Source organism: Bombina bombina, chromosome 8 (assembly GCF_027579735.1).
Source record: "Bombina bombina isolate aBomBom1 chromosome 8, aBomBom1.pri, whole genome shotgun sequence".
NCBI lineage: Eukaryota > Metazoa > Chordata > Amphibia > Anura > Bombinatoridae > Bombina > Bombina bombina.
The window spans coordinates 35,800,450-35,816,238 of record NC_069506.1 but is presented as its reverse complement, the minus strand read 5'-3'; the positions used below and the strand labels follow the sequence as shown (position 1 = coordinate 35,816,238).

Below are 15,789 nucleotides of genomic sequence, written 5' to 3'. Positions count from 1 at the left end.
AAGTTAGGCTATTCCACTTCACAAGACTCTTATGCCTATAGCAATGTTTCGTTTGTTCATTTTTGTTTTCATTAATTCTAAAATAATAAAACAATACAATACTTCCAGTGCAAAAACGAACAGCTAACATCTGATGCATTTTACAGAACAGTAATGTTTGATGTGCATACTTACAATTTGGACCCTGGTTCCTAAACTTATAATACAAGTACAGGAAAAACAACAGTAGATCCGCCAGCACGTAATAGACAGCAATGTACGTCTGGAAGAGACAGTCCACATGAGAGGCAAAAGTTAATAATAATAATAGTATTTATTTTACTATCGACTTAAATACCCACAAAGAGCACCCTGGCAGTTGTTAGTGTTGGTGAGAGTGCATGTACTCAGGAACTTTGTTTGTTTATTATTTTAATAAATACTTATAAAATAGCAGGCAGAGAAAGTTTGACGCATTTCGTCCAGTGCTTAGCCTTAATTATAAACAAATGCCTGCTAACTTGTCACACTGCAGACTAGGCGTTGTGGGGAGCTGTACCTGTAAGGGAAGTTGGTGCGATAGGAAGGCTCCCAGTAAGTTACAAGAATCTCCAGCCAGCAATCCCATCAGGAACCAGAATGAAATTGCCTCGTCCATATTTCCAGTCTTACAAAACCTATAGTACTGTCTGAGAGGAGAGATAAGGGAGTGAGTGGATATCAAATATAAAACTTTTTTATTACATATATAAAAACATATATAATGTTAAATAACCAGCCTTGTTTTCTATTATCCATGTATAAAGCACCAACATATTCTGTAGCACTCTGGACAAATAAAGTGGTAACACAACATTTACACAGCACAGCTACAAACAAACACATGAAGGGGACTTTGCCCATGAATTACAAAACTAGTGATGAATACAACTTTTATTTAGAGCACAGCTTGACAAACCTGGGAGCCACTGGTGCCTTTAAATTAGGCCCTGGTGCACTGGTTTGGAGCCCTCAAGACAGCATTCAGTGTGCCAGTTGCTACTAAAATTTAGCCTGGTGCAGATGGATCTTTTCTGGGCCGCATGTCTAGGAACTACAAGTCCCAGAACACCACACAAGCAAACAGGTTAGGGGTAGTACATGGAAGCTCTAGTGGGGGAGGAAAGCAGGATTGAAGGGACACAGAAAGAAGTCTTCAAGGGCTCCTGGAGGTTAAAACACAGAAATGTAGGAAGATGTTGGATAGCATCCTATGCTGTTCCAGAAAGTAGATGTGTCCCTACACTACAGCTGCAAGTGGGGGCCCCAGGGCCTACACTGTCATAGCATGTGTTGCAGAATATTTCTCAGCCTTACGACCTATATAACACCATGTCACTGCCTCCTAGCTTTTTATACATTTGTCAAGAGACAATGTAATTGTGTTCTGTAGGACATGCAGGCCTGTGAGCTTACACTCTAATGGACATACTAGGGAGAAGCTGAAAAAGGAAGAAACACTGTAGAGTGCACTGAAAGGGAAAAGTTGTGTAGATAGAAACGTGAGGAGAGGAATCTTGTGTAAAGCAAATTGGGTTAATAGGGAATTAATCCGGCTTCCTCCAATCATGCTTTCCCCCCAGGGTAGTCATTGCCTGAGGCCATGCTGTGATTGGAGAAAGCCGATTAGACATTGCTGATTTGTGAAAAGAGGATTTCCAGGAGGGGGAAGCTGCTCTTGCTGTGAAAAGAAGAAAAGGTAAGTTTTTAATCAAAATGGCTGCTTTGTAAAACTTGATGAATGAAAGTGCCCCTGTTTTTAATAGTATTTTTAAAAACGGACTTTCATTAACCAAAGTTTACCTTCACTTTAAATTTAGTAACATTGTGGGTCAGTGCCGCCAATTTGATCTAAATCTCCTTTTACCTTTAAACCTAGTACAGTTTTATTGTTCTTGTAAAAATATATATGTTTTTTCCATATTCTTAAAGAACACTAAACACAAATTGTAAACAATATGATTATAAACCTTCAAATTTAAGAATAATTTTGCAATTAAAACTGCAGCTTGTTTGTCAAATGAGTATATTGTTTTATGTTTATTCTTTTTTTTTTTTTTTTTTTTAACTATTTCCTGGCCCCCAGAACAAAAAAAATCCTGCAAACCAATCACAATTAATATTTAGATACAGCACAAACTCTGCACTTGTACACACTGGGGTAGCCCTCACTCTTGTATTCCCTGTGATTTAGCACTAATTCATCTTTGTTAATATTGCAAAGATGCTTTGCCTATCATGATTGTTGATGCAAAACGGGTAATCCACTTTTTAAAATCATGTGACACCATAGAAGCTTAGCGAGGGAGTTAAAACATAAATTGCCTTAAAGTATTAACTCAAGCCTCCCTGGGAGAAAGTGTGTGGTGTGTGTGTGTATGTGTATATATATATATATATATATATATATAAATATATATATATATATATAGTATATATATAAATATATATATATATATATATATATAATAAAAGGCACTCGCTGAAAAAAGGTAAAACTTAGCCTTTAATTAACAAATTTAAAATGCTGATGTTTCGATGTATTTTAAATTTATTTATTAAAGGCTAAGTTTTACCTTTTTCCAACGAGTGCCTTTTTTCTATCTATGGATGTTTGATTTTTTTCAAGCGCACCCTGGAGGTTGTTACAATATATGGAGTGCCTTTTCTAATGACTCTGTTATATATATATATATATATATATATATATACACACACACACACACACACACACTCTGTGTGGGCAGAGGGGGAAGACTGGACCACTGAAATGGGGGAACACGACACTGCTGCAAGAGATTAATTGATTGCTGCAGCTCAGCCCTTGACAACTCAAGTACATAATGAATCCATCATATTTTTATAGTTATGCCATATTCTGAGCATCCACAAAATATGTAGCAAATGCCATTTCCTAATTAACGAGCACCATAGCATAACATTTGGGCCGAAAATAAATATACTTAATAAATACACAATAAAAACACTTGTGCTGAAGGGCTCGCCTATCTGTAGCACTAACATAATCAGTGGCGCAGTTCATGCAGTTAGAGCTCACTGTCATAACTGTACAGCAACAGACAGGGATGGTGGAAGTTGCTGCTTACTTGTCACTCAGCTGCACTGCACCTGTTGTGTGTGGTGCACCCTGGCTGTCACACCTGACCGGATTTGTTGCTGAAAGCTAAACCTAGGTAGGCTCATTTGCTAATTACAAGCAAACAGATCACAGGTGAGATGGTTAACTTTAATAGCCATTCAAACCCCTTTGTGTCAACTTGTGTGCATGTTATCAGCCAAAATCACCAGGGTATGTAAGTTCTGGGTTCCAAGCACTCACTGTAGTCGTGAATTGCCTGGGTGCTCTCTATGGTGTATAGGTAGAGACTTAAAAGAAAGAAGAGGCACTCACAGGACTTATTGAACATTATTTTTATTAGTAATTCATCAAAGGTTTAGTCAATGTTTCGGTCCTCACAGGACCTTTGTCAAGACTGTTTTGTTAGAGATGTATGTGGTATATGTTCAGAGGTGAACATATACCACATACATCTATGACGAAACAGTCTTGTTAAACCTTTGTTGATGAATTACCAATACAAATAATGTTCAATAAGTCCTGTGAGTGCCTCTTTCTTTGAAGTCTCTCTCATATATATATATATATATATATATATATATATATATATATATATATATATAACACACACACAGAGAAAGTCCAGCACTCACTTAAAAGCTCTCAGCTAAGATTTAAAAGCAAAAATGGAAAGGTTAGTTACCGCATCTGCCAAATGGGACAAGCCCAGGTACCACATCAAGGTCCTTTCCAATACCTGGGACCCTAAAATAGCCACACAATGCAAGCTCTCAAATCCAAACAAACTGGGAACAAGGGAAAGGTACACAGGCTTATGTAATCACCCTAGACATATACAAAATACGGAAGAGGACTGCACTCTCATACCGGACCGGGTACACATCCCATGACCCTGTAAACATGCTAATCCCTGGGTCCTCACGGGCACTCACAGGAAGGTGTGCTGTCCCCAGAGTCACAGGCAGTTAACCCCAGACAGGTCTGGGTGCAAGAACCATAGGGAAATTACCCCCCCTGTCTGGGGTTAACTGCCTGTGACTCTGGGGACAGCACAGCTTCCTGTGAGTGCCCGTGAGCACCAATGGCGACTCTAGGAACAATGTATAGGGGGGGGCACATGAGATACCACAGTCAAAACTGGGGGGGGCACTAATTATTTTCACCACTAAATCATAATGTTATTTAAAATAAACAAAACTATACATTGTTACAAAAACAATCCCAGATGGGCTATTAAATAGATTGTTTAAAAAAATATTTATGCAAAGAAAAGTCTAGTGTACAATGTCCCTTTAATTCTAATAGCTTTGACCTAACTAAACTATCTCCAGTGTTTCTATAGGTCCCAGAAGTTTAAGTAGGGTGCTGAAGCCTTTGCAACTGAATGTGCTTCAAACAATAGTAGGAGCACTCTGGGACTATAAAGTGTCAAGTATATTGGCTTAGCTTCTTTATGATTTTAATTATTTTTTTAATGTAATTGTCTTAGTAAATTTTTACCCTGGTGCTCCCGCTTGGTTTTAAGATTTGAAGAGCCATGCATGCAATTTCTAGTTCGTCCATACTGTATGTATAAAATTAAATAAATATATATATTCCAAAAACAAGTCACACTTTTTTTGGTTTTAAAACACAGCACACAAGGCATTATTTATTCTCTGCACACTTTTACTGGGGACTAGCAACTGCAAGTGAGAGCTTACCCTTAATAAAAAAATATATATATATATATATTTATTTACACACACACACAGTGCTATACATATATAGATTATTATATATCATCAGGGCTTTATATATATATACACATACACACACACACACACACACTACTAATCCTATACTTGGGACAATTCTTAATACACACACAGCCCCCTGGCAATATATAGTTTAAATGATTAGGACAATGAGCGAGTCTAAAAAAAAAAAAAAAGTTTACATCTTGAAAAGGTCAGCCTTACGAATATGCAAAGTAACCTTTAAGACCTGTTTTTCTGAACTGCTGGTCGGAGAGCTATAAATCACTCCCAAGCAGTCAGCAGCCTACGTGACCTCCTGCAAAGCCACATCTGCCTAAATCTATTAGCAGTGCACTACAGGCAGTCAAAGTTTAACTTAACTCCGTATATACCAGCAAGCAAGGTTTGCAGGCAGCATGTCTCACAACAGCACCCTGACTGGCAGACATGGTAAAAACAAATAAAGACACCTTTTGTTTAGGAGGGGCATACATACACTGACTGTACATACAGACTGTACCCCATAGTCCTGCAACGTGCTGGACTCTCTGCACATTAGTCGGGTAAGAGGCGGGTCCTCTAGCCTCAACGCCAGCGGTTGCCTATATGGCTTTATGGAAGTAGTGGCCTGGCGGGGGGAAAATAATTTTCTAGGGGGGGCAATTGCTCCCCCTTGCCCCCTGTAGCGACGCCTATGGTGAGCACCCAGGGCTGAGCATGTTACAGGGTCAAGGGTTGTGTACCCGGTCCGGTATGAGAGTGCAGTCCACTTCCGTGTTTTGTATATGTCTAGGGTAATTACATAAGCCTGTGCACCCTTCCCTTGTTCCCAGTTTGCATTGTGTGGCTGTTTTAGGGTCCCAGGTATTGGAAAGGAACTTGATGTGGTACCTGGGCTTGTCCCATTTGGCCAAATGCGGTAACTAACCTTTCCATTTTCCAAATGTTAGCTGAGAGCTTGTTAGTGAGTGCTGGACTTTCTCTGTGTGTTGTATTAATTTGTTTTGTAATTTCCCTATGGTTCTTGCACCCAGACCTGTCTGGGGTTAACTGCCTGTGACTCTGGGGACAGCACAGCTTCCTGTGAGCCCCCAGGGCTGAGCATGTTACAGGGTCATGGGATGTGTACCCGGTCCGGTATGAGAGTGCAGTCCTCTTCCGTATTTTGTAATATATATAGTGCTCACTCATGTGGAGTTATTTATGAGTCAACACTGTTTGGCTAAATGAAAGTCTGTCAAAAGTTCTGAGATAAGGGGGCAGTCTGCAGAGGCTCAGATACAAGGTATTCACAGAGGTAAAAAGTGTTTTATAACTGAGTTGGTTATGCAAAACTGGAAAATGGGTAATAAAGGCTACAATCCTATAGCATAGACATTATTCATACAGCGCATAAAAGTGTAACTACATTGCAAAAGATCTGCATACAAAATAAAATGATTTATACTTTGAAAACTATAAAATTTAGTTAACAAAATTTGCAAACCTGGTACAATCAGCGGGTACAACCCTACGGATTGTCTGTAGACTTGCTTACAGGTAATCGGGGGGGGGGGGGTCCTTAGGGGATTTAGAGCAGTGGAAAGTGACAGACAGTAGTGCTTTTGGTTCTTTTTTTAAATGACCAAGGAAGTAGTTTTCTTACAGGCCAAGTCCTTTCTATAGTGGGGAAAAAAATCTTGTACCCCATTAAGACACAAAAGAAAATATGCAGCTATTTACTTAAAGCACAAAGAACACAAAAATACTTGAACATTAATCAATGAGTTCAGCCCTCTCGTGTTCTGTAAATTAGGATACCACTTAATTTATAAAAAAATGAAGATAAATATTAAATCGCACTTCGACAACAAAACATCCCTACATTAATGGTGACGATTCCTAAATAGGAATTTATTTCTCCAATTAGAGGCGTTCTACAGGGCACTAAGCACGCCACTGTCGATACTGTACAGCCCCAAAACCTCAAAAACTGGCACTAGCCACACATTTAAAGAGACATGATTCAGATAGAGATACAACTTAATAAAAAGTTTCCAATTTACTTCTTATAGCAAATTTGCTTTGTTCTCATTTTATTCTTTTTTAAAGAGATACCTAGGTAGCATGAACATGCCTAAAGCGCCACATGACGGGAAATAGCGCTGCCATCTAGTGCTCTTGCTTAATGTTTAACATTGTTGCAAAACTGTTGCCATATAGTGTTGCAGACACGTGCACACTCCCTGAACGTATCCTTTGTTGAAAAGCAAATCATAAAAGATAAATTTTGGTTTCCTGTCCCTTTAAAAGCACTTAGCTCTACTCAGATCAAGAAGGAGTAAATTAGAAAGTTGCTGCTCTATCTGAATCATGAAATTTTAATTTTAAATTGACTATCCCTTTTATGTAACAGCTAAACCAAATGATTACTTTATGCTTGTTACTTACTTTGTAAATTCAATAAGAGTAGAGATTTGTGGCATAATTACAACCCAAATATACTTACGGATGGAAGCAGCTATAGAGAAAGGGGATGGAACCCAGTCCTAAAACCAAGCTGCCACATCTCGCCCTTCATTTGCACATTTCGCTAATACATTCCAGATCCACTGAGAGCTGTTGGGGGGACAATCTGAGAAATTTGATGATAAGGACAAGGATCCCAACCGCCAATTACTTTTTACTCCATCCATACTTGTGTTCTGTAAAGCTCTGAAAATACATTGATAATTAATTTTCTAGCCCTATAACAACAAAATAGAGGTGCAGGGGGTATCTCAGTGCAAAAATGGAATCACTATGGCATAGATTAATACAGAACAAATTCATATATCACAAGGACCAAACATAAATAAAAATAAAAATGAAAAATATATATATGAAAATAAAAAACCTTTGAATCCTTGAATAAAGGATAACACAGAGATCAAAGTCTTTCTTTGAAATGTATGACCGGATGACCGTGAGAAAATGGGATATACAATGTTCATATGTGGGCTGCCTCCTCCTCACCGACTGGTCCGGGTATAGCTGAAAAAGTACAAGAAGACAGAGGGGCGCCTCATGTGTGGTATAATCAGATGGTATGATACAGAACAAACAGAATGGAGCCAAATGAGTACTCACATACTATTGAAGCACACCTATGTGCTGGTAGAGACAAGCTGCAATTTCAGATAGGTGTGACAGCTCACCCTCCAGGGCAAAACTGTGTAGCTGGTGAGAGATAAAAAAACAAACAAAGAAAGCACTACATGTGCAGACCATTAAAGGTATAACCGGCAATATCTCTTAGATGATACAGATGGGTACTCACATACTCCTGTAGCACACTTATGTGCTGGTAGAGGCAGGTTGTAAACTTTATGACAGGTGTAGCAGCTCACCCTAGATGTAGATTCTTGGTTGTGCAGGGGTGTAAGTCCCAGTGAGCAATCAGCAAAGGCAGAAGGTAGGAAAAGAACTCCACTCAGAGTGCATTTAGAATAAAATGTAGCTATTTATTAAAAACAAAGATAAAAAAACAACACAGAAGTTGTTTATGATGATGGTATAAAAGGGTATACAGTGGCACCCCTCAAATGCAACGCGTTTCTCGTTAGAACCGTTTCATCAGGCATATATAGGGTGAGCTGCTACACCTGTCATAAAGTTACAGCCTTCCTCTACCAGCACATAAGTGTGCTACAGGAGTATGTGAGTACCATTTGTATCATCTAAGAGATATTGCCGGGTTATACCTTTAATGGTCTGCACATGTAGTGCTTTCTTTGTTTGTTTTTTAATCTCTCACCAGCTACACAGTTTTGCCTGAATTTCTAGCCCTGAAGCTCAGTGTGATACTCAACATTGTTTGTGGGGGGTTTTAAATGCTGCCAAAACTTTCATAATAAACTGTTATCTGTCATGAAAGCTACGCAATAACGACATAAGTGATCTAGAAATTAAAATAATAGAATGGATACCACCTAACATCTGGGATACAAACAGGCTACTCAAACATAGACAAAGAGAAACATATTGGATAAAAAAGCTAGATTGCCTCCAACCAAAAGGACTAAACGTTGGCATAGACATACAAGCATTTCTGATATAATATATGTATGAGATCTTACAAAAGGGAGGAATAATTAATGTAGTGTATATATATACCCGGACATTGATATAAATTTTTAATGTTCGAATAATATATATATATATATGTATATATTTTTTAATATAAGGAATATATAATATTTATGATATATTAGGCTGTGGAAGTACAGAAACTATACAATTTTAGCATATGGAATTGATATCACATGGTTATTTTTAAAAATATTTTTTAATAGCATTCATATTTTATAATATTGTATTTATTGTGAGGTTGCTGTAGCCCAGTGGCTAGATCAACTGCCTCCCAATCTAAAGGTTGTGAGTTCAAACCTGGCTACAGCTGCCAATTTCTTTATTTTTATTATTAATCGTATTTTTTAATATGCTTTTTAAAGTATTTTATAATCTAATAATGGTAATGATATATTGGGCATCATATATTGAAAACAAAATGTTTTATAGTATACATATATAATGAATTCTTGTATATATACTTATGTCAAGTGTATAAAGGGTTAATTGAACCCACGCTCATTAGATCATCTGTGAACATATTGGGGTATATAAGGAACATATCCGGTGATAGAAAACACTCTTGAAAAAGTTTCTGAACAGAAATGAAACGTACGTCGGAAAAGTTCTATATTTTAACCAGGTCTCAGGGAGACTACCGGGGCTCACGATTTGTGGGACCTATGTGGTTGAGCTGAGAGACCATAATTTGTATTTGTTCAAATTTTATTTTACATTGGCAATAAACGTGTTTAAACAGAAACACAGTAGTATGATCCCTCTCATTCATTATTGATTGCGGATTCCGGTTTGAAAGAAAAGTGAGACTTTTGGTTGGACAGTAAATCCAGACGTCACAGAAGGAGGCGGAGCTGACGGACGGTGGAGACAAACTGCATGTTGTGTACAACCGATGCGCACTCTTTCCAGATTCATCTTGTGAGTAATACTCGGGGGAAGGGACATCAGAGACATTGTCAGACGGATTACACTTAGTAGCGTGCTGCGCTTCTCTATCTTTAAGTTTTCCCGCTTTTTGTGAACGAGTCTGTGATGGGACTGTGCTGAGAAGCTGCACTTTATAACACGCTGGCTAGAAGGGAATTTAAGGAACTCCCACGATCAAATTAGACTTAACATTGTATCAAGCAGAATAGGATACATATACGAACATTTTTAGCCAGAAAACTGGCTAAGTATTTATAGTAGAATAGCCTTTCTGGAATATATGCTATTTGATTTAATGTGCTTAGATTTAATAGTTTGAGCTAGGTAGTAGCGCACTGTGTTTTATACAGCCCACCCCCTTTCAAAACATATTTTAAATTGACTATCCCTTTTATGTTAACAGCTAAACCAAATGATTACTTTATGCTTGTTACTTACTTTGTAAATTCAATAAGAGTAGAGATTTGTGGCATAATTACAACCCAAATATACTTACGGGAAGGAAGCAGCTATAGAGAAAGGGATGGGAACCCAGTCCTAAAAACCAGCTGGCCACATCTCGCCCTTCATTTGCACATTCGCTAAATACATTCCAGATCCACTGAGAGCTGTTGGGGGACAATCTGAGAAATTTGATGATAAGGACAAGGATCCCAACCGCCAATTACTTTTACTCCATCCATACTTGTGTTCTGTAAAGCTCTGAAAATACATTGATAATTAATTTTCTAGCCCTATAACAACAAAATAGAGGTGCAGGGGTATCTCAGTGCAAAAATGAATCACTATGCATAGATAATACAGAACAATTCATATATCACAAGGACCAAACATAAATAAAAATAAAAATGAAAAATATATATATGAAATAAAAAAACCTTTGAATCATTGATAAAGGATACACAGAGATCAAAGTCTTCTTTGAAATGTATGACCGGATGACCGGAGAAAATGGGATATACAATGTTCATATGTGGGCTGCCTCCTCCTCACCGACTGGTCCGGGTATAAGCTGAAAAAAGTACAAGAAGACAGAGGGGCGCCTCATGTGTGGTATAATCAGATGGTATGATACAGAACAAACAGAATGGAGCCAAATGAGTACTCACATACTATTGAAGCACACCTATGTGCTGGTAGAGACAAGCTGGCAATTTCAGATAGTGTGACAGCTCACCCTCCAGGCAAAACTGTGTAGCTGGTGAGAGATTAAAAAACAAACAAAGAAAGCACTACATGTGCAGGACCATTAAAGGTATAACCGGCAATATCTCTTAGAATGATACAGATGGGTACTCACATACTCCTGTAGCACACTTATGTGCTTGTAGAGGCAGGTTGTAACTTTATGACAGGGTGTAGCAGCTCACCCTAGATGTAGATTCTTGTTTGTACAGGGGGTGTAAGTCCCAGTGAGCAATCAGCAAAGGCAGAAGGTAGGAAAAGAACTCCACTCAGAGTGCATTTAGAATAAAATGTAGCTATTTATTAAAAACAAAGATAAAAAAACAACACAGAAGTTTGTTTATGATGAGTGGATAAAAGGGTATACAGTGGCACCACCTCAAATGCAACGCGTTTCTCGGTTAGAACCGTTTCATCAGGCATATATAGGTGAGCTGCTACACCTGTCATAAAGTTACAGCCTGCCTCTACCAGCACATAAGTGTGCTACAGGAGTATGTGAGTACCCATTTGTATCATCTAAGAGATATTGCCGGTTATACCTTTAATGGTCTGCACATGTAGTGCTTTCTTTGTTTGTTTTTTAATCTCTCACCAGCTTACACAGTTTTGCCTGAATTTTTCTAGCCCTGAAGCTCAGTGTGATACTCAACATTGTTTGTGGGGGTTTTAAATGCTGCCAAACTTTCATAATAAACTGTTATCTGTCATGAAAGCTACGCAATAACACATAAGTGATCTAGAAATTAAAATAATAGAATGGATACCACCTAACATCTGGGATACAAACAGGCTACTCAAACAGTAGACAAAGAGAAACATATTGGGATAAAAAAGCTAGATTGCCTCCAACCAAAAGGACTAAACGTGGCATAGACATACAAGCATTTCTGATATAATATATGTATGAGATCTTACAAAAGGGAGGAATAATTAATGTATGTATATATATACTCCGGACATTGATATACATTTTTAATGTTCGAATATATATATATATATGTATATATTTTTAATATAAGGAATATATTAATATTTATGATATATTAGGCTGTGGAAGTACAGAAACTATACAATTTTAGCATATGGAATTGATATCACATGGTTATTTTTTAAAAAATATTTTTTTAATAGCATTCATATTTTATAATATAGTATTTATTGTGGGGTTGCTGTAGCCCAGTGGCTAGATCAACTGCCTTCCAATCTAAAGGTTGTGATTCAAACCTGGCTACAGCTGCCAATTTCTTTATTTTTATATTAATGTATTTTTTAATAGGCTTTTTAAAGTATTTATAATCTAATAATGGTAATGATATATTGGCATCATATATTGAAAACAAAATTTTTATAGTATACATATATAATGAATTCTTGTATATATACTTATGTCAAGTGTATAAAGGGTTAATTGAACCCACGCTCATTAATCATCTGTGAACATAATGGGGTATATAAGGAACATATCCGGTGATAGAAAACACTCTTGAAAAAGTTTCTGGAACAGAAACGAACGTACGTCGGGAAAAGTTCTATATTTTAACCAGGTCTCAGGGAGACTACCGGGGCTCACGATTTGTGGGACCTATGTGGTGAGCTGAGAGACCATAATTGTATTTGTTCAAATTTTATTTTACATTGGCAATAAACGTGTTAACAGAAACACAGTAGTATGATCCCTCTCATTCATTATTGAATTGCGGATTCCGGTTTGAAAGAAAAGTGAGACTTTTGGTTGGACAGTAAATCCAGACGTCACAGAAGGAGGCGGAGCTGACGGACGGTGGAGACAAACTGCATGGTTGTGTACAACCGATGCGCACTCTTTCCAGATTCATCTTGTGAGTAATACTCGGGGGAAGGGGACATCAGGAGACATTGTCAGACGGATTACACTTAGAGCGTGCTGCGCTTCTCTATCTTTAAGTTTTTCCGCTGTTTTGTGAACGAGTCAGTGATGGGACTGTGCTGAGAAGCTGCACTTTATAACACGCTGGCTAGAAGGGATTTAAGGAACTCCCACGATCAAATTAGACTTAACATTGTATCAAGCAGAATAGGATACATATACGAACATTTTAGCCAGAAAACTGCTAAGTATTTATAGTAGAATAGCCTTTCTGAATATATGCTATTTGATTTAATGTCTTAGATTTAATAGTTTGAGCTAGGTAGTAGCGCACTGGGTTTTTATACAGCCCACCCCCTTTCAAAACATATTTTGTTTTCATTATTGATGAAGCTGTTCAACCAATGTAAGCTGTGCCACAGGAATGGCTATTGTGCAGTTTAAAGAGACAAACGTATAATGCAACAATAACATGATCTAATGCATATTACATTTTATTAGTTCACAGATGCTTGTCTGTGGGTTTTTAACCCTTGCAAATGTGCTTAAAATATTAGTACAAATCAGCTCAGGAGACATTTAAAGCAGCACACAGCTGGTGGGCTAATCAGGTGCAGCATTTGTGAATATCTTCTAATATTTGCTCAGGATTGGCTGTGCATCTCCAGGGAGACATAAACCATATTTTAATCCCTTTGCTGTAAAACACATTAAACATATGTGCATAAATAAAATGTTCTTATTTATTTATGCCCATTTCCCATGCTCTATTATGTCTCTTTAACCCCCATTTCCCATTACTTACCTGTAGTTATTGGATGTCATAAACTAAATAGTTTCACCATCTGCTCGGTTTTCCCTTTCGGTTCTGTGGTGAGTTCACAACTTAAATCTCCCTTATCAGCTATATATCCCTTTATCCCTATATAAACATCAGTTTTGGAAAATATCCCTTTATCTAAAATACTTACTAAAAAAGTTAATTCCCATCCTATTCCTCTAACTTAAAATTATGTCTGTGGCTGTATAAAAACACATACATATAAAATGTGAACAAATTACTAAAATGCGTAGATAAAAATACTATAGTCAATCCAAGTTTGTGTGTATATACAAAAACATTGTTGTCAGTGACAGAACACTACATATGTCCTAGATGCCCCTTTATCCTATGTATACAGTGTGTTCTGGATGCCCCATTACCCTATGTATACAGTGTATCATAGATGCCCCTTTACGCTATGTATACAGTGTATCCTAGATGCCCCTTTACCCTATATATATCCTAGACCTAGATGCCCCTTTACCCTATGTATACAGTGTGTTCTGGATGCCCCTTCATCATATCTGTACAGAGTATTTAGGCTTCCTATGCCCTAATGGTGCCCCCCTCACCGTGTATAATGAAGCCCTAATTCTAGCTCCCTCAGCCCTGCTATTCGCTGGTTCCCTCATATCCCGTTTGCGAATGTTGTGACTTGCTTTTTTCCGTTTTGCAGACCCAATCCACTTCATCACGTGACCCAGGTCATGTGGCTTGCAGCCCACAGTGGCCATGTGACTGCTGGTGATACATTGTTTTTCAACAAGCTGGTTTCTCACACTACTGGTGCTGCCTGAGTGCACTGATTGCTAAGGGCTTGTGCAAACCACCAAGGGAATTGAGAAGGGTCTAGCTGCAGACTGGAGCTCCACTCTAGACAGGAAACATGTGACCTCCACTCAAAGCTTTTTTTTTTTAATCAACTTTAATGTAATAGACAACCATTCTGAAAACGAAACATTTTGCAGCTTTCTTGTTCTTCTTAATGTGCACTCACAGTGGTTACCTTATAAATGACAATCAGCATAAACCACTGTGAGTGCACATTAAGAAGAACAAGAAAGCTGCAAAATGTTTCGTTTTCAGAATGATTGTCTATAGGTTCAGGACCGTCTTTAACACAGGGCAAAAGGGGCAGCTGCCCTGGGGCCCAGTTTTCTGTTGGAGGGGCCCAAGAGTCAAAAAAATTTTTTTTTTTTTTTTATGGTTCATACCAGACTGCTGATTTGACATGGGGAACACACACATTCTGTCCTAATACTGTCACAGTCAAAAGTACTCTGCTTATATATATATATATATTTTAAAACTGTGCCAGACCGTGCCAGTGTCATGCCAAGCTATTGCCATGTGCTGTTTTAGATGTGCACTGTGCAGCACTGAATGCAAAGCCCTAACTCGACATCCAGCCATTCCCACTGCATCATAAAAGGTCCTACTGGAGTTACCACTGTTACCAGGTAACTGCTCTGGTTGTGGGGATTGTTTCTGGGTAGGACTGACTGTAGGTGCATGCAGCAGAAAGCTGGAGCGGCAAGCACGTGAGGATTTGAGCATCTGTGCAGCTGCATACACTGCTCTCTTCAGTCTTGAGGCTGTGTGACTCATCTCACACTGTATCCATGCAGCCTTGGACAGACAGCATCCAGTCTGCTGGTCCCCTTAGCCCTGCTCTTTCTGCTGTGGCCCTAAGATCAACTAACTGATGTTTGTTAGGGGAACAGTGCTTTGTAGAAAGGGGTTAGTGGGATGAATAAGTGAGTGCACACAGACCCCTCCCCATGCAGCATTGTCTAGTGCAAGGTGAGAGGGAACTTGTTCCTAGCAAAGAAGTGACATGTGCTGCTGTGGCTGATGTATAGGGTCATGCTGATACTTCAAACATTAATGTAAGGTTTATTTTTATAGTTTTTGTTTTCTCTCTGTCTCAGATTTTATAGCTTCCCATAGTAGTTCTGCTGTTCCAGTCAGTAAACTTATACTGCACCTCCATGCTCCTCCTCACTGCTTTACCTTGCTTTGCTCCTGTTGGCTGCCC

General features: G+C 38.3%; 1 protein-coding gene across 1 annotated transcript in view; it reads right to left on the bottom strand.

Annotated features, from left to right (window-relative positions):
* Nucleotides 1-14,485, bottom strand: part of LOC128638786 (lysosomal amino acid transporter 1 homolog) — a 24,175-nt gene extending 9,690 nt beyond the window's left edge. Inside the window, exons 1-5 of the mRNA XM_053690921.1 lie at nt 14,324-14,485; nt 10,391-10,552; nt 7,733-7,869; nt 7,404-7,551; nt 485-736 (exon numbers count right to left, since the gene is read on the bottom strand). Of these exons, the coding sequence (XP_053546896.1) occupies nt 485-736; nt 7,404-7,551; nt 7,733-7,869; nt 10,391-10,552; nt 14,324-14,485 (861 nt within the window). The remainder of the gene's footprint in view (nt 1-484; nt 737-7,403; nt 7,552-7,732; nt 7,870-10,390; nt 10,553-14,323) is intronic.
* Nucleotides 14,486-15,789: the final 1,304 nt, after the last annotated feature.